Source organism: Ambystoma mexicanum, chromosome 5q, assembly GCF_040938575.1.
Source record: "Ambystoma mexicanum isolate Mex_15411 chromosome 5q, UKY_AmexF1_1, whole genome shotgun sequence".
Lineage (NCBI taxonomy): Eukaryota > Metazoa > Chordata > Amphibia > Caudata > Ambystomatidae > Ambystoma > Ambystoma mexicanum.
The window spans coordinates 882,407,706-882,432,427 of record NC_090933.1 but is presented as its reverse complement, the minus strand read 5'-3'; the positions used below and the strand labels follow the sequence as shown (position 1 = coordinate 882,432,427).

Sequence of the window (24,722 nt, the reverse complement as noted above, 5' to 3'; positions counted from 1 at the left end):
AAGGTCTAAGTGAGGACATGCCTCCTTTTCTCACCTCAGTCACCGCAGGTACTCCTCTTGGGCGCCCGGCTCCTACATAAAACCAGGCCAAAGCCCCTCTGTGTTGAATGCTCATGGGAGAAGCCCAATCTCTCCTCCAACTCCCTGCAGGTTATCAGCCACGTCATCAACAGAGTCGCGTCTTGAATTTCAGCTGCACCGTCCGCCCACCAGCGGTGTCTTCTCCGCCCTACTCCTTTCCCTGCTCTCCGCCCCGATGGAGCGTCTTCCTCTTCTTGATGCAACGTCTATTATGTCACCTGTTCCGGGGGCGGCCAGAGAGCTCTGGCACTTGCCCTTCATTTCTCCGCTGGTTACTCTCACTGCAGCGTTACCATCTGGGCGTTGCCATTCTGGATGAGCAGAAGCCGCTTCAGTCACTCTCCCCATTGCAATCAGGTAGAGCTAAGTAAGCCCCCAGTTGCACTGACAGTCCCTCTGCTCATAGCTTTACCTGGGTAGGGTGTAACTGTGTTTAGAATGTGTCTATTTGGCCCCGGGGTCGGGAGAGCATTGCTCACGGTGCTCTACTGATGGCGGCCATCTTGGAATCGCCCCTCTTTATCTTAAAGAGTACTTTAAGGTATATGTTCCTGAAAGACTGCTTAGATCTACCACAAGGTTACAAAGTGCATCTCAAGTAGGTGTTTGGAATAGCCAGTACAGTGCTGGGTTCCAGTGTCTGAAATATTCTGCTGTTGAGTATTGAAGAAATTACTAACCATTTATCTTTGAGGAAAAAAACATACATCAATCTTATTTGATAAAATATTTTAATCTCCAGCAATTGCCTGGCGTTTTCTTTAGGTAGCTTTGTTAAGTCTTGAGCACTGTGCAAACTATTTAGATTAGGTAGCGCCATTTAACTTTCTGCTGAAATTGAAAGTGAGCCTTAGTGACAGTGCACTCTTAAGGCATGCTCAAAGAATCAAAGGTGACAGCCTGCATAGAGTCCCACTTATAAAAGAAGTCCAAGCTATGGGCATCCTTGAGGGCGGCAGCAAAATCAGCAATTCCTTCATCCTGGACCCAATATTCTTCATAGTATTCCTCAAGCTCATGGTATTCCAATGATTCTAGGCAAAAAAAGGAGATTGGCTGAAAATGTTCATTCACATCTGGCCAAAGGCTGGATCATTGAAGCTGGTATAAGAGTGTTGGGATGAAGACGTGTCAGCACCTAAGCAACCTACGCTGAAGCAGAGGTACCAGGAGGTGTAACTGGACATTTGTGATGTCAAGTATTTTCAGCCTTATATCACCCTACTTTTACAGGATGAAGGAGACATCAGGGAAAAGAACATGTCCCGGATAAAGCGCAGATGGCAATTCCTCTTCCAACCCAGATTCCAGAGCCTGAGAGTTCCATAGTCACTTCCAAAATAAGGAATAGCACTTAGAGAGGTTGGAAATCTCATGGATCTCGCTTACCCCTTCTTTGTTTTTTGTTAGAAACATCCGAATGGGCCTGGGATTTCTTTTAGCTCTGGGAAGGGGCAGGGGTGCGGGGTGGAATACAGCAAGAAGACCTGAGCACTCACACAGATCATACAGGCCTTGTTCAGCACAGTAAATGGATTGGATTGATAGGAAAGGCATTAATCAGGGTTGTGATCTAGTACCAGGCACTCAAACCAAGCACAGATGTGGATTCAACAATATCTTCCAGCAGTCCTTACAGGGCATTAATCCTGAGGCTTTAGGAGGAGACCATACATAGTAAGAATTTAGAAGCAGCGGCATTATTTTAGCATTGAGAGCATGCACAAAGGTAACTGAGGTCATGGAGTGCAAGCAGCACCAGCTACATCACCCATGATGTCATATCTGTTGGGTGAACATGCTTCTGAAGCCAGACCTGTTGATTAGAGGACAGCTCTAAAGATAAGCAATATGCCAGAGGAAAGTATCCATTAAAAGACACACTTCCACCCATTTACTACAATTGTTGGAGAACTGTATGATGTGTGTTTTTTTCGTGTTTGCTTCTCCAGTCTCCTAATAAATGAATTGTGGTGTACTACATTTTTCTTTTTGTTTAAGTAGCTGCTCATATTGCACAAAGAAATGTCACAGCAGGGCAAGGGGCAGCACATTATTAACATTAAGAACATTGGTGTGTATGGTCAATCCCACAATGTATCCAGCTGTAATCTTGCCAGGAAAATGTTTCATCATATGGGCCACCAATGCACTAGCAATGAGGCATGCCTGTGTATATATCAACCTAATTTTAGCTCAAGAACACCGTGGCTATTGTGAACAGAGCTTGCTTTCACTGTTAAATGCCTGGGAGGTTCCTTGGAAGACAAGGTCATAGCTAGTGGTGAAATGACTAGCTGGGTCTGACATGGTTTAATGAGCTGTCTAACGAGGATATTTTGTGGACGAAATAGTGGCGACATAGATCTATCAAAGAGAGATATGTCCAAATGTTGCTCGCCCATATAGTAAGACCAAAGCTTCAAGGACATGGCTGGAATTCCGGTAGAAGGTCATCTGTCGGTTCTTTAGAGTGCCAGCACAGATCCTAGAGGAGCCCAGAATTGTAAACAGTAAGACTTCAAGTTAGAAGGATAGAGAGCTCAGAGATGGGTATCCTTTGCCACATGCTTTAGACATGCCTCAAAGGGAGGTTTGGGGGGGTGGATGTGGAATACGGTTTGGAATTATAGAACAGGGCACCAAATTCAAATGTTCACCATCCCCCGTAACGCTCAGCTATACCACAGTCATTAACCTACAAATGTTTAAAAAAATGTTTTTTAAATGTGGTACACTTAATGGACTGAAACCAAGGCACCCGTTCAGAACAATCTGGAAGAAGAAAATGCAAGACTTACCATACAGAGAAAAAAAGACCTTGTGGTAAAGCTGTGCACGGGCCCATTAGAAGAGAGTTGGAGTGGCTTTCATATCAGAGAAGCCATCCTTCGCACCAGGGAATACTTTAGCATGAGAAATTCTCCTAACAAAAATAGGTGCAACTAGCTGTTCCTGGCGTAACATACGCCATTTTAGCATATCTCAAAGGCCAAGATTGGTCAGTAATTCATAGGGTAACTTCTGTCCCCGTTCTAAAATTTCAGAACTACCACCAATCGCTTCCAGGAATGGGGCATAGGTCCCTGTGACTGATTAATGGCCATTGAAAGGCTAAACGTATCAGATGGAATGAGAGGTATGCGTGGTATAAGAACAGTATGCAAGTCCCATCGATAACACAGGCCTCTTTGATATATCTTTGTAGACACACAATTGTCAACCTTGTTGCATTGCAGAGTCCCCGTGATGGCATAAGATTGCGTAGTAGCATAAGTATAGCACCTTTCAGTTTTAGCATGTGAAGAGGCATTCGTCCTACAGCGTTAACCTCTTTAGGGACTGAAACATTGAGCCGGTAATTAACGGTTCATTGACACTGGAATCGCTCTGCCCTGTGTGAAGAGAAATGGGGGTGGAAAGATTTAGCTTCCGAATGTTTGCGATAGTGGAAGGTGAAAGTGACCGCGTAGAATCGTGATCATTCTGTTTTTGTAGCGGTTTTTGTAGCGGTTGTTGAAGTGGGTGCACTTTGCCATTTGGACAGCAGAGGGCAACCCAACACTGAGAAAACATACCCAAGTGTTTTAGATAGCTAGATAGATACTTCCTAGTCAAGCCACCATTCATGTTCTATTGGATGGCAACATCACAAGCAGAGGGGAAGGGTTGTGGGTGGACTAACAGGGGATGTGAAGTAAGGGGAGACATGACAGTTGCAGCTTGCACTTGTTCACAGTTTTCCTTTTCTGTGTAATTGGCGGTCAGATTACGTGCTGAAGATCAAAAGACTATTTTGGATTTTGAATCCTAAGCATATGCCTAGCCGGTTTACCATGGCTGCTAAGGGGAATGAAAAAACAACACCCAAGGTCAACATTTAAAAAAAAAAATATGGAGGCAATCTTCACCTGCACTTCGTGTATATTACGAGGACACTGTAGGAGAAGGTAGTCAATGAAAACTATTCCTCACACTACTGAGAGCTTTACTTAAGTGTCATTAGAGGTTCAAACCCAGAGTGTATATATTCAAAACCTAGGAACCTGTCATAAAAACAATATTGTAAAGAACTGTTGATTCCGTCTACTTATCAAATGTATTCACTCTAATACTAGTTTTGATGGGTCCCACGAGAGATAGCAGATAATGCATTTGAGCTGCTATAATGCAATAAAAGTGGTCACACTCAAACACTCCTGCGTAGACTTCCTTCCTTCAATGTTATTAATACCAATTTCCCCAGTTTCCAGATAAATACATTGTAAACTGCAACATTCAGACACTGGGGAAATGGGATAAAAATACACAAATGATTTCATGAACGCTTAACAAATTTATTATCATAAAGAGATGCTTTCTAACTATTAATTCACTGCAATTTAAGTCTTAAAAGCACATTAATTACCTTATCATTTTGTGCCAAAGATAAGCCATCAAGAAAGAAGAGTGCAACAGCTTGCACAAAGAGCACATAGTGACTGTATTCCCACATCATCATGAAGGTGTATGTCGATGCACTCACAAGGAGGTAACAAAGCCTCTGTGAAAGAGAAAACACATTGAATACACAACATCAAAAAGGGATATTCAGATTACATGGTTTCCCCCCCCATGGGCTGGCAGCATTTGTGCCTTTAGACCCACAGAGCAGAAACAAAATATACAATTATGCAGGAGCTCCCAAGTTTAAGATGAGACTTTAGATGTGTTGTAGGCAGGTCATTGCCAAAGAAGACGCACCTATAGTTCAATACAAAGGTTGTATGTGATGTGAGTGGAGTGCTGATCCCCAACAGTGCTTAACACATCAGAGAAAAAGTGTTGGAGGTCGAAGTTAAGGAGCAGCTGCTAAAACTAGCTTCTGTGTATTGGGCATCATTAAGGAAGCAGGATCTACCAACTAGAGCTAGTACATAGTGTGCTGCTTATCTAAGGTTTATGTGAGATGCAAACTTGAACTTTCTGTCCATTACATACAATCCATGATGCTTTAAATGTCTTCTAGATGTTTCTCATGCTTATTTAAACATTCCCAAATCCAGAAAGTTAATGTCACATAGGTATGCTGGTATGGCACCAGGTGGCCTCGGGAGCCAAAAATAGCTTGTGGTAGCTGTTAAGATTACAAGGTTCTCCTGGTCTAGAAGGAGCTAAATAACTTCCAGAAATATCAAATCCTGGCTCAGAAAACAGTGCAAACCATAGAACTAATGAAGCAATTAAAAAAAAAAGAACAAATATCTTCTCACCAGTTCTAAGACAAAATGCATCTATTTTGCTGCTTTTATATCAGGGAACGGAGAACACAGATTTTACCGCAATCCATATTACCTAGAATTGTTTCCAGTTGGTCAAAAACTAAGCAGTGTTCTTGTACTATGGATCCTGCATAACAAATTGCAATGTAGTGAACATTTCCCTTTCATGTTATGCAACAAAATCTGCTTCATTTTTTTCGTTGGTGAAACATTTTCAAATAGTATGTATTGGGACAAAACTTTGTTTGCTCCTGTGAGAAACTAAACTGTATTCTCCTACCTACTCCCCTGGGATCTTCCATTTAGGTGGCCAGGGGGTGGACAAGTCAGGGAGGATCACCTGAGTGGAGGGTCACGAGGGATTGGGAGGAGAATACCCAAGGGCGAGACATGGTATTCGCCCATTCCTAATAATACCCTGGCCCACTCAGCCTTCATGAGGTATTTTCAATCATACCCCATCTTTCTCTCCCCATTTCCAACAAACTCTGAGACGAGGAAGGTGCAACTAAGATCAATAAGGATTACCCATGGGAAAAGCATTGGGAAGCAAGATGGGACCTACTACTACAACCTACCACTACCACTAGGTTGCCCCACTAACAGAGTCAGGAGAGGTCAGGCCCTTTATCCAAACTGTGGACACCTGACTCCACTAGACTATTCCCTACACGATAAAATGTTTTCTGCCAGAAGCAGTGAGCGAGCAGGGGATGCTGTCCAGACCAGAGAAGCCAAGGAGCAGAGAGCAGCAGGAGCTGAAGCCTGGAGGAGAGTGGCGTGCCGAGACGCTGGCTCTGTTTGTGAGGGGCTGCAGCGTGGCTAGGGAACAATGCCTCCAATGAGCCAGAGTGAGGTAGCCTGCATCCTGCTGGCAAGGGTCAGTGAAGTGCTTGTTCCCTTGGGACCTGTGCCGGTCACAAGAGAGTCTGAGGAGCAGGTGGTGAGAGCCTGACCTCAACCCCACATATCCAAAGGGTGACATCTGACAACATGATGCTGCCCAGTGAGTTTAGTGAAAGTTAGAAACTGGGTAGCGTGCATTTGACCGGAGCGGTACAAAGGCACAGCTTGCAAAGTGGCACGGAACTGAAAGAGAAAGCGTACGAAATAACGGAAAGAGGGAAAATAGAAAGTAGCAAAAGGCACTAGCATCGCTGAAAGAAAGTAAAGCAGAGTAAAGGCATGTGAAGTGTACAAAAAGCAGGAAAAACAAGCACACGGGTGCAAGAGTGCACGATAAAAAAGGAACAGTCAGGCTTCTGCCCAGGCCACGGAACGAAAACAGCACTTTCAGACCTCAACATCTAAACAGAACAAATTAAGGACAAAGGGGACCTAGCGATACTCCTACTCGACCTATCTGCAGCGTTCGACCTGGTTAAACACAAAGTCCTTTGCTAACACCCGGCACAAGCTGCTCATAAAAAAGGAACTGTATGAGAGGCACGATATGAAGACAAGAAACCAAAGGGATGTACAAGTGTGCACTGAGAAGAAAAGGGTGCAAGTGGGCACGGTGAAATAAAGGAAACAAAGGAAAGCAAGAAGGGATGAGGCAAGCACATGAAAGGGAAATGTTGGCAAGAAAGAAACGGATGGGTGCAAGTGTGCACGCTGTAAAGAGGAACGTGTGCCAGAGGCACCATACAGAGAAGATAAAGCAAAGGAAGGTGCAAGTGTGCACGACAAAGCAAAGGAAACGAAGGAGAGCAAGAAGGGGGCAGGAAGCACCTGAAGGTGAGTCATCAACAAAGACCATCAACAAAGTTGCTCCATTAGGCACCCGCAAAGCAAAACCTATAGCACATGCTAACCCACGGTCCTCTGCGAACCTCAAAATCTTGCGCTAAGCAAAAAGATCAGCCAAGTGCAATTGGAAAAATATACCCTGAATCGCAAATAAGGCACACTTCCGTGCCCTAGCTAGTGAATGTAAGGAAGAAACCATCAAAGCCAAATGGACCTCATACAATCAAAGAACTGAAAAATGCTCAATCTAGCTCTAGGGAATTCTTAGCTATACTCCAGGGCTGGAATCACCTGCCCCAACCCCTGATCACTATTTAAAGGATCAGCTGTGGTGCTCAAATGTCCAAAATCCCCTTGCAGATAAAATCACTCTTCTCCAAAACAAAAGTAAAGCTAAGAAGACCAAACTTAACCACAACACCCTACCAGTTAACTCACGCACAGCTTTTCAGCATTGTGTACAAAAATTCGAATTTACACCCATGTCCACCATCGATACCATAAAAATTATCAAAGGTCTGAAACCCTCAAGATGCCAGGGTGACATTTGTACAGCCACCTTGATTAAGGATTGTGTCAATGAGCTAGCGTCCTTCATTACCAACCTAATCAATAACTCCTTCGCCTCCAGCAAAGTGCCTAACAATCTAAAAGAAGCGTACACAGTGCTTAAAAAACCAAACCTGTACACCAACATCCCTACTAACAACCGACCTATCACCACGGTTCCTTTTCTCCTCAAAATATTAGACAAGGCAATCTAAAGATACAAACATTCTTGGAATCTAATAACCTCCTAGGGCTTAGACAGTCAGGCTTCTGCCCAGGCCACGGAACGAAAACAGCACTTTCAGACCTCAACATCTAAACAGAACAAATTAAGGACAAAGGGGACCTAGCGATACTCCTACTCGACCTATCTGCAGCGTTCGACCTGGTTAAACACAAAGTCCTTTGCTAAATCCCGGCACAAGCTGCTCATTTCTCAACTAAAGCCATTGAGTAGATCGGATCTTTCCTCTCTCCCTCTTCAGCAGCCGACCCTACCCCAGTCTCTTGCGGGGTGCCCCAAGGCTCCTGTGTCTAGCCCACGCCATAGAATGTGTTCTCTAAGCCTCTTTTTGACCGCCTACACAATTGGGTGTCACGCATACAAACTTTGCGGACAACACCCAAATACGCTTACCCATCACTGGCTCATAGGACACGGACTCCAATACACTAAACTAAATTTACCACAACATCCAAGCATGGATGGCGCAAAACGAATTACGTGTCAATTATGAGAAGACTTCATTACTCATCATCGGTAGCCAAGCCAAACTGAACAAGCTTTCTCAATTCTACATATTCAACATTGACAGCAATATCATAAATGTAGCCAAGGAGAAAAAAAACATAGGTGTCTACATTGATTCTGCACTTACTCTAACAAAGCAAGTTAATGCCATATCCTCCTCAGCAGCCGACACGTCCAAGTTAATCAGAGCTAGTAGACCTTTCTTATCAGCCGACAACTGCATCACGCTGGCAGAGCACTTATCCTATCCAGGATCGATTACTGCAACTCACTTTTTGCAGGCTCCAATGCCCATAACATCAGTAAATTACAAGTTGTGCAAAACAACCATATTAGAGAACCACTTTACATACCCAAACATGAACATATCTCGTCAACTAGATGTTTCATCCAGTACAAGATCGCATTACATTCAAAATCCTCTCACTGACACACAAATGCCTCTCTAAAAGCACCCCAGTATACCTAATCAATCACATTTCTAAAACCCAATCCAACAGACACACCCGATCCACCTATGATAGCCTAGTCTCTATACCTAGATTCAGACAGCAAAAAGCGGGAGGATCTAGCTTCCCAGTGATTGCGGCCAAATCTTGGAACTCCATGCCCCTAGCCTTGAGGACATAGCCTTCCTTATGGTCCTCCCACAAAAGCCTCAAAACCTGGCTTTGCACCCAAGACCGCAACTAAAATAAGCCTAGGGTCCTCAAAGGCGGCTATCAATGACACCCTGAACTATTGTCTGTTTACCGTATGCTGTAACTTACTTAGCTGCTGCACTTTGTTGCAAGTAACAGTCATAATATGTGCAACAAACTACTACTTCAGCAGACCTGTAAACAATTTAAGACATTGCTGTACTCTGTAATCTGTAATCTGCTACCATTGCATTGTACATGTCTATGACTGACTGCAACTGTCTACTGATCGTGTAAACTGTAACCAATCTCTTAAGAAGAACAAGTTACTCTCTTACCTGGTAACGTTCTTTCGATGGGATGGTCCGACAATGTATTCCATATCTTTGGCAGTAATCACCACAGCTGTGCTGCTTCGAAGAATTTTCGGCGTCTGCGTCCTACGTCGATGACGTCGATGCGCCGTCCCCGAGGACATCCTCCGACGGCCGACGTCACCCGATGTGATAAGTAGGACGCACGACGCCCGTAGCCTCAGTTGTAGTATTTTCCCCCCAGACTGTGTGACACCAGTCTTCTGCCAGTCAACACAAGGCCTTGCGGAACGCAAGCAGCAATCGCAAAAGAAATTTGCGGCGGGGAGGGTAGGGAGGGAGCGATATGGAATAAGTCGTCGGACCATCCCATCGAAAGAACGTTACCAGGTAAGAAAGTAACTTGTTCTTCGAGGGATTTGGGTCCTCCGACGTATTCCATATCTATGACAGACTCCCAAAGCAAGGAGGTGGGAAAAGAATTTAGAACACAAATTTAGCATGCCCAATCAAATTGCGGAATAAAGGACTGCCTTGCCAAAGGCCAGATCCTGTCCTCGGATGGAATTGAGGGAGTAGTGACGTACAAAGGTATGTACAGAAGCCCAGGTGGCTGCATCACAGATGTTACGAATAGGAACACCCCTCTGTAGGGCAGTAGATGCCGCCATACCTCTGGTAGAATGGGCCCGCAAGCCAGCCGGTCGGTCCTTACCCGCCAAGTGGTAACACTCAGAGATAGCCAAAATAATCCAACGAGACAAAGTCTGTTTCGTCACAGCTTGTCCCAAACGCTTTCCAGCGTAACCAATGAAGAGTTGATCGTCCACTCTGACCTGGGACATGCGTGAAATGTAAAAGCTCAACGCTCTCCTAGGATCAAGCCTATGGAGCCTCTTCTCTTCCTTAGAAGGATGCGGAGGAGGATAGAATGCCGGAAGAACAACCTTCTGGCCAAAATGAAATTCCGAAACCACCTTCGGAAGAAAGGAAGGACGAACTCTAAGGACAACCCTGTCCTTATGAAACACAGTCAAGGGTGGCTTAACTGAAAGTGCCTGTAACTCACTCACTCTGCGAGCGGAAGTAACCGCAACCAAAAACACAGTTTTTAGAGTTAACAGTCTCAAAGGGCAAGAATGCAAAGGCTCAAACGGAGCACCCATAAGAAACTTAAGAACAAGGTTCAAATCCCAACCGGGCACCAGAAAAGGTGACGGAGGGAACACATTAGTGAGCCCTTTCAAAAACTGAGAAATTAAAGGAATCTTAAAATAGGAACATTCTTCAGACAAGCGCTTAAATATGGACAGAGCCGCCAGGTAACCTTTAATCGTACCCACTTGCAAGCCCCTGTGGGCCAAAGAAAGCAAAAAAGAGAACCATGTGAATGTCACATTCAAAAGGAACCACATTCTTAACTGTGCACCAGTCGCAGAATTTACACCAACGGCAACGGTACAGAGACTTTGTTGCCGGCCGTCTGGCCGAGAGTAACACCTCCAACACGTCTTCAGGGAGGTCCCAATCCTTTTTAACTCGACCTTTCAGAAGCCAAACGTGAAGGTTGAGGGATCTGACCTCTGGATGGAGAACCTGACCCCCCTCCCATGAGAGCAGATCGTCTCGGTAGGGAAGACGACGTGGAGGGCAGACGGACAAGTCGAGAAGGTCCGGGTACCACGTCCTCTGGGCCCCTGCTGGAGCAATGAGGATCATCCGGGAACCGAACCTCCGTAACCTCCGCAGGACTTGCGGGATGACGGGGACTGGAGGAAACGTGTACAGCAGTGGGAATGACCAGGAACGCGTCTCAAAGCTCCTTTTGGAGGAAATTCCCGCGAGCAGAACCTTTCGCACTTCCGACACTGGAGGCGAAGAGATCCACTTGAGGGGTCCCCCAAAGGGCAAAGATCTCCAGGAGAATCTCCTGAGCCAGCTCCCACTCGTGAGAGACCGTGCTCTGCCTGCTCAGAGCGTCCGCCGTATCGTTGTCGTCTCCGGCCAGATGAACAGCCGAGATCGAAACTTCCTGCTGGATGGCCCGGAACTCGAGCTGCATCGCCTCCCTGCACAGAGGAAGTGACCCTGCCCCCCCCTTTTTGTTGAGGTAGTGCATGGCCACCGTGTTGTCCGTCAGAATCAGGACACTCTTTCCGCGCAGAGTCGGCAGAAAAGCCTTCAGGGCTAGCCTGACGGCCCTCCGCTCCAACAGAATGATAGGGAGTCTGGACGGAGACCAACGACCACTGACTGTCAACTCGTTGGCATGAGCTACCCATCCCGTGAGGGATGCGTCCATCACGATCGTCACCTCCGGCCAGGGAAGCCAAAACTGAGCCCCCTTCATCAGATTGCCTTCGACGGCCCACCACATAAGGTCCTTGGCGACCGAGGGCAGCACCTGAACAGGGTCTGACATCCTGCAGGAAGATTGCGACCACTGCATCTTGAGTGCCCACTGCAAAGATCTCATCCGCAGACGAGCCTCTGGCACCAGAAGAATGCAGGATGCCATGAGGCCGAGCAACCTCAAGAACTCGAACGCCGGGATCTTTTGGGCAAGTTGAAACTTGTGCACCATCTGCTGAATGTGAAGAGCCCTCACCTGGGGAGGAAAACCAGCCCCAGGGATGTGTCAAGCACTGCTCCGATGTACTGGAGCCACTGTGTTGGCGTCAAATTGGACTTCTGTAAATTGAGGGAGAAGCCCAGCTTGTGAAGGGAGTGGCAGGTGACGGACAGATGATCCAGGACTTGCTCGGGAGAGCTCCCCCTGATCAACCAATCGTCCAGGTAGGGGTAGACGTGAATCCCCCTTTCCTGAGATGCGCTGCCACCACCATGAGCGTGGTGAAAACCCTCGGGGAGGAGGTCAATCCGAACGGCAGGACCCGAAACTGAAAGTGCGAGTCGCCAACCGCGAACCTCAGGTACTTCTTGTGCTTGGGATGGATCGGCACATGGAAGTAGGCGTCCTTGAGGTCGAGAGACACCAACCAGTCCTGAAGTTGAAGGGCCTGGAGGACTTGAGAGAGAGTAACCATCTTGAACTTGTCCTTCAGGAAGAGTTTGTTCAAACAGCGCAAGTCCATGATGGGTCTCAATCCCCCGTCCTTCTTCGAAATCAAAAAATAAGGGGAATACCATCCCTTGTTCCTCTCCGCTACAGGCACCAGCTCTATGGCGCCTTTCTCCAGCAGGGCTTGAATTTCCTGCGCACGGAGCGGATCCAGACTCTTCAAAGAGAGGTTCTCAGGTGGATTGTCGTGCGCCAGCCTTCCCCCATCCGGCGAACTATGGGACATGGCCTCATGACTGAGTGGTAGCGGCTGCAGCGTTGCCTGAGGGCAAAGAGGCAACTGTCCGAGCGGCTTTGGCACCTCAAGTACCCTGTTTTCCACTTCTGGTACTCCTACGGTGGCCTCTTTGACTGACAGCTCCTCTCGCTTTACTGAAGGATGAGTAATAACAAAAAGGAACCTCCCCTCCACTGTTGTCCCCTAGGACGAAAAGGCGGAGGTTGTTGAACTGCAGCGCCCAACGACTTCGCTGCAGCTTTGGAGGTCTGCAACCTCTCAAGGCTCTCGTCAGCCTTGCTGTCAAAAAGATGTTCACTGTCAAAGGGCATGTTGAGGAGCCGGGACTGCACATCAGGATCGAACCCCGACTTCCGCAACCACGCAAACCTGCGTATTACGGTGCTCACCGCCATGGACCGGCTGACACAATCTGCCATGTCCAAACCCGACTGAACGGCCTCACACAGGGCATCCTTGCCATTCTGGACCATAGCAAGGAAACCATCCCGTTCGTCCCTGTCGGGAATATGTTCAGCCGCTAATGCACCACAGTGCCACAGTGTGTGTGTGAAACGAGACAAGGCACATACGGAGTTGGCCGCCTGAAGCGCCATACCCCCTGAAGAACACACTTTCTTCGCCCAGCCATCAAAACGTTTGTCGTCCCTATCCAGAGGGATGGTAGGATATGACGCCTGCTTTGCCGGGGCTGTAGCCGCCTGCACCACCAAACTCTCCGGAGTTGGGTGCCTGGACAAGTAGCAGGGGTCGCTACTGGCTGGACGGTATTTTCGCAACAAAGACTTGCCCACTGCCGGGAGACTCTCCGGAGCAGTCCAAGCCGCCGCCACCCTTCTCTGTAGAGCCATATGAAACGGCAGTACCGGGTCAGTGGGGGGACCAAGATCGAGGATGTCAGTAAGATCATCCTGAACAAACTCCCCTGGGGGAGCCGACCATCCCAAGTACTCGGTGACCCGAGACATAAGGCGCTGGTACGAAGAATCGGCATGAATGCCAGGCTGAGGCCTACAAAACTCCACCTCCGGAGAGGTGTCCAGTCCACTGGCATCATGCAGTGACTGCCTCAGGTCTTCAAATTGGCTATGGCCCGAGAGAAGCTCATCTGGCACCGTAACCGGAACCAAGCCCTCATCAGAGCCACCATCAACCTCTGAAATGTACTCCAGGCGGTGAGAGGAAGGCACCTGGGGACCAAAGCTATGCCTGACCTTAGCCAGAGCCTTTCTAGGGCTTCCCATGTGCCATCGACGACAGTCGAGAGGCCGTCGACGACCTCGGTGCCACAGGCGTCAACGTCTTCCTCGAAGACTGCACAGGATCACACGGTCTCGAGCGCGTCGAGGCCCGGGACCTGGAACGTGCATGGCGAGAACAGTTAACCTTGCCTGAGCGGGACCTCTTCCATGAACCGTGCCGACCACCCGAGCCCGAAGGCGTGCGAGCGGTGTCTCTCGACCAATCACGACCGACCCCACTCAGAGGCAGGGACGGACCGGTGCCCTGCGATTCGAGAAACGCTAACATCCTCTTCCCGAAGGAAGCCAATTCCTCCAGTGTTGCTTGCATGGTGGGATAAGCGATCCGCAGACGGGCAGAGTCCTCAGAAGAGGACAGGGAAGGCGACTGATGCCGGCGCTTCAGGGAATGACTCGAAGAGGCAGAGGAGTGACGAGACCGACTCCTGGAAGGAGACCCACTGGACCTCCGACGATGACACAGAGTCGCCTCTCGAATCATCCGTCGAAAGCCCCGCAGACCTCGCCTTCCAGGGCTTAGACACCCTACCTACCGACAACTTCTTCTTGCGCTCCCGCAAGGCCTTGGCTGTGAGCGACTGGCAGTCAACACAGTCGTCCGTGTCGTGGGCCTCCCCGAGGCACCAGAAGCAGGCGTCGTGCGAGTCAGTTACCGACATCTTGGACCCACAGTCCCCGCATTTTTTTAAGCCTGGACGCGGGGTTGAAGACGAGGTAGACATCGTCACGAACAGGTTTTTTCACAAAACCAAACAGGTTCAAAGAACCGAGAAGATTACAACAGAAACTCCAAAGAGTCTAGGCGTACCGAGATTCACGAAGCGAACACGTTCGTGGAAAAAACGGAACTGAGGCTACAGGCGTCGTGCGTCCTACTTATCACATCGGGTGCCGTCGGAGGAGGTCCTCGGGGACGGCGCATCGAAGTAGGACGCAGAAAATTTTCCGAAGCAGCACAGCTGTGGTGATTACTGTCAAAGATATGGAATACGTCAGAGGACCCAATCCCCTCGAAAGGGCGCCCAGATGCCACTGGGCTTTGTGAGCCCTATAAATGCCAAATAAATAAGTAAAGTTTAAAAAGGAAGAGCACGGAATAAGAAGAGGGCCTAAAGGTCAGAGTGGTCACGCTTGGGAGGAGCAAAGCGCCCAGAGTTCTCGAAAGTCTCTGATATTAACCCATGTAAAAAATGTACAGTGACAGGTACATCCTGACTAGGAGAACTTTGTTTAAAGGCGAAAGAGAACTAAGCTTGGGCAAGGGAATTCAGATATGATATATGGCATTTGTAACGCACCTATACACAAGTGTTTCAAGGCAAGGAAGGAGGAACAGAGGGAGGAGAGAGACAACGATCTTACAAGGCCAAGTGACATTGAGATCACGCAAGTGCAGTGGAGGAGGAGGGGAAAGTGCCAGGGGAAAGGGGAGGGGGCAGTGCTGTACATGGGATCAAAACAATAAGAAGGGTGGCCAGCAGGTGGCAGGTGTAAGAGTAAGTGCAGACAGCAGGTGTCCAAAAGTGCAGGTAGGGGGACTGTTGGGTTACAGATACAGACCCAAGTGCAAGAGGTGCCGGGAGGCAATGCGGGTGTGCAACTGGGCAGGCAGGGTCTTGGGCCAGAAATCAGAGGGTAGCCAGGTGATCAGTGCAGTATCAGACAGGAAATCAGCAGGGGAGAGGAAGAGAGAAGGCAGAAGCAAAGAGGAAGGTCTTGAGGTGCTTCCGGAAACGGAGATGGTTGTCCTCAAGTTTCAGAGAGGCAGGGAGGCTGCAGATGAAAGCGGATAAAGCCAGCGAAACATCTATGCACCTTCTGCTCCACAGGTGAGGAAGGGCGGCCGCGTGTGAATCTAAGCAGATACAAGCATCAGAAATACGATTACGGTGAGTAATGTATCCCTTCTGAGGCTTGTGGAATCTGCTCAGATCACATGCTATGCATGGATTAGCAAGCAGTGGCTGGAGAAGGTTGTGAGAAGGTACAGCGACAAATAGATGTTTTAGCAGTGCCCGTCCCACCTGCGAATCTGCTTTAGAATGGGTGTCAATGCAGTAGTTCTGAGTAAAAGCATAAATAGAGCTCCATGTAACGGCTTTGCAAATGGCATCTAGCGGGGATTTTGCAATGAAGGCTACAGTAGCTCCTGTGCCGCTGGTAGAGTGAGCTCTTGGTGTGAAAGTTATGTTTGATAGAGAGTGGCAGAGCTGTATTCATTTCACTATCAATCTGGAGATGGCATTTTTTGAAACATGGTCGCCTTCCCTGCCCGGTGCCATACAGACAAATAGTTGGTCTGTTTTTCTTAGCGGACTTGTCTTGTTTATATAGTAAAGGACCGCCCCCCCCTTACATCTGAGCTGAGCTTGAAGGTTTTTTTTAAAGGAAGCTGGTAGTTCGATGGACTGGTTGATATGGAACTTAGATATGAACTTAAGTGAAAACCTATGGTGTGTGCTTAGTACCAACTTGTCTTTGGGGATATCAAAGAAAGGGTATTGCACTAACAAAGCTTGTAGTTCACGGACTCTTCTTATAGAGGTGATAGCCACCAGAAAGCCCTTTTATACGCAAGGTGTTTAAGGCTGGACTTGTGCACAGGCTCATAGGGTAGTCCTGTAAGCTTTGCAAGTACCTCTATTAGGTCCCACCCTGGAGGCAGGTTTTAAATGGGAGGGTAAAGTCTCTTAACTCCCTCCTTGAATGCTTTAATGACATGGATCCTCCACCAGAACACCTTGCTTTGAGAAGTGGTGTTTGCGGTTAGAGCTGTGACGTGAATCTTAATGGAGTTAAATACTAGCCCAGACTCTAGTAAGTGGAGAATGTGATGGAGAATGTGTGATGGAGTACACTCTATCAGGTTTCTATTTTTTGACTGCCACCATATTACACATTTTTTCCATTTGTTAAAATAGCAGTGTCTGGTGTTTGCTTTGCATGCCTCCTTGAGGATGTCCATACACCTTTGAGGTAGTTTTAAAATGGCCGAATTCCATGACTTCAGGAGCAAAGCTGCTAAGTTCATAGACTGAGATTGTGGGTGGAACGTTGTCCCCACGTGCTGTGTGAGCATGTTGTAGTGGCACGGGAGCTAGATTGGATCGCACATCGCCAGTTTTTGCAAAGATGTGAAAACAAAGGTTGTCTCACCCACATAGGAGCAACTAGGATTAGTGTAACTTGTTCCTGGTGCATTTTGTTCACCATCCTGCTCAATAGAGTTGGGGGCAAGGCGTAGGCAAATTTCCCTCACCAGTTCATCCTCGGGGCATTCCCCTTGGACCAGTGTTGGGGAAACCTGGATGTGAAGTCTGGGCATTGCATGCTTTGACTTCTGGCGAACAAGTCTAAAGGGGGTAACCCGATAGGGAGAAGATATTGTTTAGGATATTTCTGTCGAGCTGCCACTCGTGCTCTTCGGGCAGAGGATCTCTGCTTAATGAGTCTGCCAGAGAATTGATAGGAACATGCCCCGCTTGAGTGCCCACTTCCAAATTTCTGGTGCTAGCCTGGACAGACTTGGAGAGTGTGTGCCCCCCTGATTGTTTATGTAAAACATGGCAGTAGTGTTGTCTGTGAGGACTTGTACTGTCTAACCGGACAGGTGCACTTGGACTGGCTAGATACAGAGGTATTTGCAGCAGTATGTTTTGCACTTTTCATTTGAAGGAAAGCCTAGACCCTCTTCTGTCTTTATGACAGGTCCTAAGAACTGTTTGGTCTTGCTTGGAAAGAGACTGGATTTTTTCCCGTTGATTGAGAATCCCAATTGGAACAGGAGATTGATTGTTCTTTGGGTATTTTGCTTGCAAATGGGAGGGTATTCCCCAGTTATCAGCCAGTCATCCAGATAAGGGAACACTCAGATTGACTCTGCGTAGACGCGCTGCCACTAGCGCTAGTGCCTTAGTGAATACCCTTGGAGCGTAGGCTATGCCGAAGGTTAGCACCTTGAATTGGTAGTGCTGGTTCGCTATTTTGAAACGCAAGAACCTTTAGTGTGCTGGGAACATTGAAATATGAAAGTATACATCTTACAACCTCCTACTGGAGTGGCATGGGAGGGAACATGTAGCGGGTGGTCATTGCTTAGGGGAGGGTTGAGCCCCCTCTTGAGGAGGAGGAGGATCTGCCCCTACTTCGTGACCGTCTTTGGCCACTTTGAAAACCCTGCTGTGAGGACTGCCCTTGTGACTTACCCCAGGATGAACCGTGGCCACCTTGATTGTAATTAGAGGCACGTTGGGAGTTTTGTCCTCTAAAACGGTGACAGAGTCCCCTCTTTGCCCAAAGGGTTTTTTGGGGAGTTGCCCTAGGGATTTGAGGGTGTCACATTCCTCTTTTGTGCTTTTGAGAGCATCCTCCACTACTTTGCCAAACAAAGTGTTGGGTTCAATGGGCATGTTTAGGAGGGTTGCCTGGGTTTCTAATTTGAAGCTCGATTGCCGTAGCCATGCGTGGCATTTAATCCTGCTTTTTCCGCTGCATTAAAGTTGTTTTTAAGGATACAGTTGGCTACCTGTTTCCCCCTCAGCGATGGTGAGCAAGAGCTGCATTTTCAGGTGCTCTGGGACTATCCGTTGAGCGATTTCATCCCACTTGTGGCAATTATAACTGGCTAATAGCGTTGTGTTATTAGCTATCCTTGTTTGGTAGGCTGCCGAGGAAGCTACCTTCCTGCCCAGGGTGTAGATTTTCTTGCTCATCTTATCAGGAGGGGTTTCGGCACAGACCAGAGGGGTTTCTGCCCTCTTTCTTGAAGTAGCAACTACTAAAAGAGTCGGGCTTTAGCTGCCCTATAATGTGTAAGGGGACTGAGGGGGCTGGATTTAACATCTTCTCGATGCGCGGTTTGACTTCCCGTGTCAAATTGGGTGTAAACAGAGAGGGCTGGATGCATCTCTGTACCGATTATAATAGGGGGATAAATTGGGTTGCCAATTTTGTATCCCCAAGGGTGTCCTCAACAAAGTCTTTATCGACTTGGGCTTCTTGTGTGTCTATTTTGAAGTGCTCTGCAGCCTTTAGGAGCAGTTCTTCAAAAATATAAAGGGCGACCCCTAGTTTTTTGTTATAAGGGGGCTTAAACTCAAAACGGGGTATTTCAGAAGGAACAATAGAGATGAGTGTAGAGCTACCCCTCCTTCTGTGCAGGTCTAGTGGTCTATCTCAAAATACAGCGCAGATAAAGAATACTGCACTGAGCAACGTGCGTTTTCTAAAAAATGTAATAATGTATTACAGAGTTTCTCAAAAGAGCATGCCATACCCCAAGGACACTTTGCTTGGAAAACCGACAACGGGTACAAGAAGAAAGTATTACCTGTGTGTCAACTTACAGCCCGATCAGTAAAGCATTGAAAAACATTATTCTAAAGAACTGGAACGTATTACATACACCAGACTTCTCCCCTCCAAAACCACGCTTTGCATTCAAGAAGTCACAGAATCTCAAACAAATGTTGGTCCATACATACAAACAGAAACAACCTGGAATTTTGATTCTTTTATTTTGTTTGTAATTCAAACAACAGCGGCTCTATCACGTGGGGGGATAGAGATACACAGTTACGATGACTAGAGCAACGCTGGATTCGATGACTTAGCACAGTTGAAAGAGGCCTGAACACAAGCACTGAATGGAGCCTGTTTCCTCATACAGAAGTGTGTGTGTGAACACTAGTACACATAAGAGTGTGCTTAATCACCCAATGCAATTACACAAGGACACATACCCTTAGAATTGACACGGATTGTTAACGACCCGACAGGCCTTCTTTGGCCAACCAGCCACCATCTGTCCTTATATTAAGATGTCATTGGTCAATGCATTTCACGCTATACAGGGCACGGCGACCTAATAGTGGGTAAGAAGAGATCCCTTGAGAGAGTGTGTTCCTTCATACGTACATTAAGACATATTGATTAATGTAGAACAACAACAAATGAGATTTGTCTACATCGGAATGACAATGTTGTGTGCACCTTGTAAGTAATCTGAAATACTACTTTACAAAGTAAAAAGAATATTTGCAATACGCTTTATCCAAGAGAATTGCATGCATAACCGAATGATGTATTGAAACTGCCTCGCCTAAAGAATTAATCCTGTGATCAAAAATAGGAAAAATAAGTCAGAAATCTTCAATTAAGTGATTTGAAATAGCAACTATTTTATTTATTTATACACTTGTAATGCGCCGGAGCCCACAGGCATCAGGGCGCAAGAAAAAAGAAAAAGAAGATGAGAGGGAAAGAAAGGCATATTCAAAAAGAAGAAGAGGCACTATAAAAAGAATATGTGAATACTCAAGATGAATGCATGTATAACTAAATGACATATTCTAACTTTTAGCAGAAAATACATTCTTCATTGCAAATACGAGAAGTGTAACCGAATAGTTCAACAAGAAATAAGCATGTGATCAGGGTACATATACAATCGAAAATGCAGAAGTTGATTTCAGAACCACCTGTGATAAAGAAATATGTAGAACTATGCGACCAGGGCAAATTAGACATATTTTAGGAGCATTCGTACTATAGAGCATCTTTGGATTCATAAATCCATAGGACCGCTATGCCAATAGTCATGCGGTTCAGATAGTAAAAGATGGCTGCCACTTTTACCATTGCTTCTTCCACGCATTAGACCCCCTGCGTGAGAATGAAAGGACTATGCACGGTCGTCGTGATAACTCCAATGTTACAGACCGATTGAGGTTGCATCATCGCTTTAGACTGACATAGCACTCTACAGGCTCCGGTACGGAGCATTTTTGAAGTACTTTTCCCATGGCTAATTGGTCTTCTATTTCTCTCCCAGTGTCTGTTTACAAATGCTGTGCCGTTTGTCGAGCATGCTCCGTTTAATAATGGTAGCGTGTAATATGCACTAGAGTATTCAATGCTGCACCTGGATTTGTAACGGCCGTCAGACCCAAATGATATACATTACATATATATGTAGTGGTGCCGCACACAACATATGACTGTGGGCTTAATCATGTTAGTACACAAACATGCTACACAGCAATTACGCGACCGTGAGGTTTTCAGTCATTTTCATTTGTTAATCTAGTCTCCTAATATAAAGCACAGCCAGAATGGTGGCGGGTGTTTGATTCTTTAGGCACAAGGTAACAGACTCAGAGCATCATATCACCGGTGAAGGCATTGTTAATCAACAATGGCATGCATATTGGGATTTTTGTTCTCCCGCAACCAGTTAATATCTTCAGCTATTGATAGCACACGTGCATGCAATAGCATGGCATTGGTAAATGACATGTCTTCCTCTACAGTATTTCAGAAGAATTTTAGAAGGCAAAAGGACGCCTAGTGAACCCGAATCACATCGACCACGTTCAGCCTAAGTACAGTGGCTCAAGGTTAGTAAACTTTTTTCATAAGAAATGGCTTGCACTGCACAATAGAAATGCTTATATGACCATGCACTTAGAGTGCTCTCTGCCTACAGGTGCCAATTGGAAGCAAGGTCAATATCTACCCAAGACCGCCTATCCTGTAGAATGGCATGGATCAATAACCTGAACCGTTTCTCCATGTGACGCAATTGCTTTCAGGTCAGTAGTCTCCTTCTGTTGGCTCACATAATAAATGCACCTTCCTACATAGCAACTCTCCACATTTGCTTGTATTTGTGTGTTTTGTGTCATTTCAGATATTCACAAGTGAAAGGGTTAGAGAACCGAACCAGTTCCATAAACATTCTACTTTATGTCCTGATGAAGGCCCCCAGTTACTCAAAATAGGCGATCGCTTGGCCACGTGTGTCAACAACATTCTATAGATCACAACCTATAGCGGGCAACAGAGTCATTCCTTGTACAACCCACAGGGGAATGCATTGGAAGAACCTGCTGTGTATAACATATGTTAACTGTTTGTGCCTAAAAACTGGAACATAGGAGCATTGAACAGCTTTCGTCTAGAAGCATACCCCGTTACACCCACTTTGTATGAACCATCTAAATTTGCCTTACAGATGAAATGATCACACCTTGACTAACCCCACCCTTTAAGTGTATCTATGTTTCACTGTTTTCTGTTTGTTTTACATTAACTGTGTAATAAATTATTACGTTTTTTAGAAAACACGCACGTTGCTCAGTGCAGTCTTATTTTCAGTATCTGCGATGCATTTTGAGAGAGACCACGAGACATGCACAGATGTGATCCCTTCCCAAGCTTGGGTGAAGTTGGAAATGCGTCCCCCTACTGGGGTTGCGTGAGAAGGGACCCTGAACGGAGCGTCATTGTTTCGGTGGAGGCGTGCCGCCTCCTTTACTGGGGCTGCCTCTACCTTTACCACGTCCTCTTATTACCCCTGCCGTAACCCTGGGTAGACGGTTGGTTATTATTGTTCCACGGTGTACCTTGCCCCTGGGAATAGTTAGATCCTCTCTGGAAATTTTGGCCACGTGTGCGACAAAAATTGCCATTCCCTCTCTGATTAGGGGGTTTATTGGTTAGTTGGCCTAGGGATTTGAGTGTCTCATACTCGTCCTTGGCATTTTTCAGCGCGTCCTCGACCGCCTTACCAAACAACAGATCCGACTCCACCGGTTTATATAACACTGATGCTTGGGTTTCAGCTTTGAATCCAGACTGCCGTAACCAAGCGTGTCTCTTGATAACAGTCCCTTCTGCTATCAATCTGCCGGCGTTATCCGCGGCATCAAAGGTTGCTTTTAAAATGCAACCGGACACCGGTCTTCCCTCCGCTGAAACTCGTGCCAACTGGCTCTTTAAGGGTTCTGGGGCGGAGTCTATGAGTGCCGCGACCTTCTCCCACTGATGGCAGTTGTAGCTGGCCAACAGGGTGGTGGAGTTGGCAATCCTTGCCTGGTAGGCTGAAGTGGAGGCTACTTTCCTGCCCAAACAATACAGTTTCTTGCTCTCCTTGTCGGGAGTAGCTCCGGACGATGACAAGGGTGTTCCAGCCCTCTTACGGGTGTTTGTAACAACCAGGGAGTCCGGCTTCAGATGTCCCCTTATATACAGTGGGTCTGGTTGGGCTGCCCTGAAAAGTTTCTCTATCCTGGGGTTCACTGCTCTGGTGAGGTTAGGATTTACAAGTGAAGGGTCTATTCTTCTCTGAATAGACTTAAGGATAGGGATGTCCTGAGCAACAGGCCTCCTTTCTCCCACTAACTCTTCGGTGAAGTCCCTCTCCTCTTGAGCACCCTGGGTCTCAATGTGGAAATGTTCTGCTGCTCGAGACAGAACTTCATTCAGGAGAGGTTGGTTGTCGACAGGGGAAGTCGGTAACCGGGGGTTCCTTCTCTACCAGGGAATCTACTCTGTAGGTTTCAGGGTCTTCCTCTTCCTCTTCTTGGTCCTCATCATTCCCATAGTAGCCCGTACCAGTTTGCTCTTCCAACATGCCCAAATCTGGATCTTCACAAAAGGATGTCTCTCCTTGATACTGAGAGTAGGGCTGTACATAGAAGGGGTCCGAAGACCATGTTGGTGTTTCAAACTGGGACTTTTTACTTGGAGGTACTGGAACCTTGGAGCCTGAGGGTGCTGACCCGTCGGGAGTATAGGAGAGAAAGTGTTCAGGGTTTGTGTAAAAATCTGCCAATGAGAACATCCTTGACATAACCCTGTCTATGTCATCACTAGACCATTCTCTAGAACTGGGAATGACCCTTTCTGGGACTTTCTCCGCCTTATCCTGACTAGACCTACTGGTTTTAGCAGGGGTCCTTGGGATAACAGAAGACTTGAACTTGTCTGTCTGTTTATGTGGAGTGGACATTTTTTGAGGTGTGTAAGGAGGCTGAGACTGCTTCCTTTGTTGTTTTCTCCCTTCCCCGTGGGCGGAAGAGTGTTTTCCCTGCCTTTTCACCCCTACGGAGACTTGCGATGCCTGGCGTCGAGGTTCGGGGTTAGTGTCCCTATCCTTAGAACGTGGTGGTAGGGACTCTGGCGCTGCCGTTATGCGGGCGCCGATTCCTGGAGTGCGGTCTGGGAATGGAAGTTGGCTTCGTCTTCGGACGATCGAACTTCCGTTACCTTGGGGAGCGAGGCACTCTTGGCAACAGTGGATGATTGCCTGGAGTCGTGTGACGATCTAGATCGAGAACGCCCAGAGGACACCGATTCGGACCGTTCTCTATGTGCCTCTTTCCGAGAACTCGACGTGCGCGTCGAGTCTCGGTTGGACTTCATGTGCTTTGTGGAAGTGCTGTGGGTAGCGCTTGTGTCGCCGGGGGTCTTCCCCTTAGCTGCCCTGCCGGACGACCTTCCGAGGTCGGGGACTTGCGCTCGGCTGTCTCTTGACGCCACGTTGCCCTCGCCGTCTGAAAGCACGGCGTCGCTGCCATCACTGAAGGCGCCCTCTGCTGCCATGGCCTCCTGACGCGGTGGTGGGCCCAACGCTTGATCGAACGGTCCTTAAGTGTTTTTGGTTTAAACACAGTGGTCCCTCGGCAAGCAGAGATTGCACGTGGGGTGCCTGTCGACCCAAGGGTACTTGCGGTTGCACTTGGGGCAGAATTGGAAAGGGGTATCCTCCATACGCACCTTGTGGCAGCGGGCTGGTAAGTGTAGGAATATATAAGAATGTACCTATATACCAAAAGAGTGTAGAGTATGTCCACCCCCACTCTCCCTACTTGCAGGGCCGAGGCCAGAGGCCTTCCAAGGCCCGGGCCGAGGCCAGAGGGCTTCTGAGGCCCAAATCCGTCGTGCAGCTGTCGGCGGTGGAATTCTTCTCCGGGCCGGCGTCGAGTGTGGACGTTCAGTGTCTCGATG

The 24,722-nt window shown here is 47.4% G+C and overlaps 1 protein-coding gene across 3 annotated transcripts in view; it reads right to left on the bottom strand.

The window, feature by feature from the left end:
• The window catches only part of DPY19L4 (dpy-19 like 4), a 1,351,687-nt gene that overhangs the window by 680,318 nt on the left and 646,647 nt on the right, over window positions 1-24,722 (bottom strand). For all 3 annotated transcript variants that reach the window (XM_069621372.1, XM_069621373.1, XM_069621374.1), the window contains exon 8: window positions 4,490-4,624. In XM_069621372.1, the coding sequence (XP_069477473.1) occupies window positions 4,490-4,624 (135 nt within the window). The remainder of the gene's footprint in view (window positions 1-4,489; window positions 4,625-24,722) is intronic.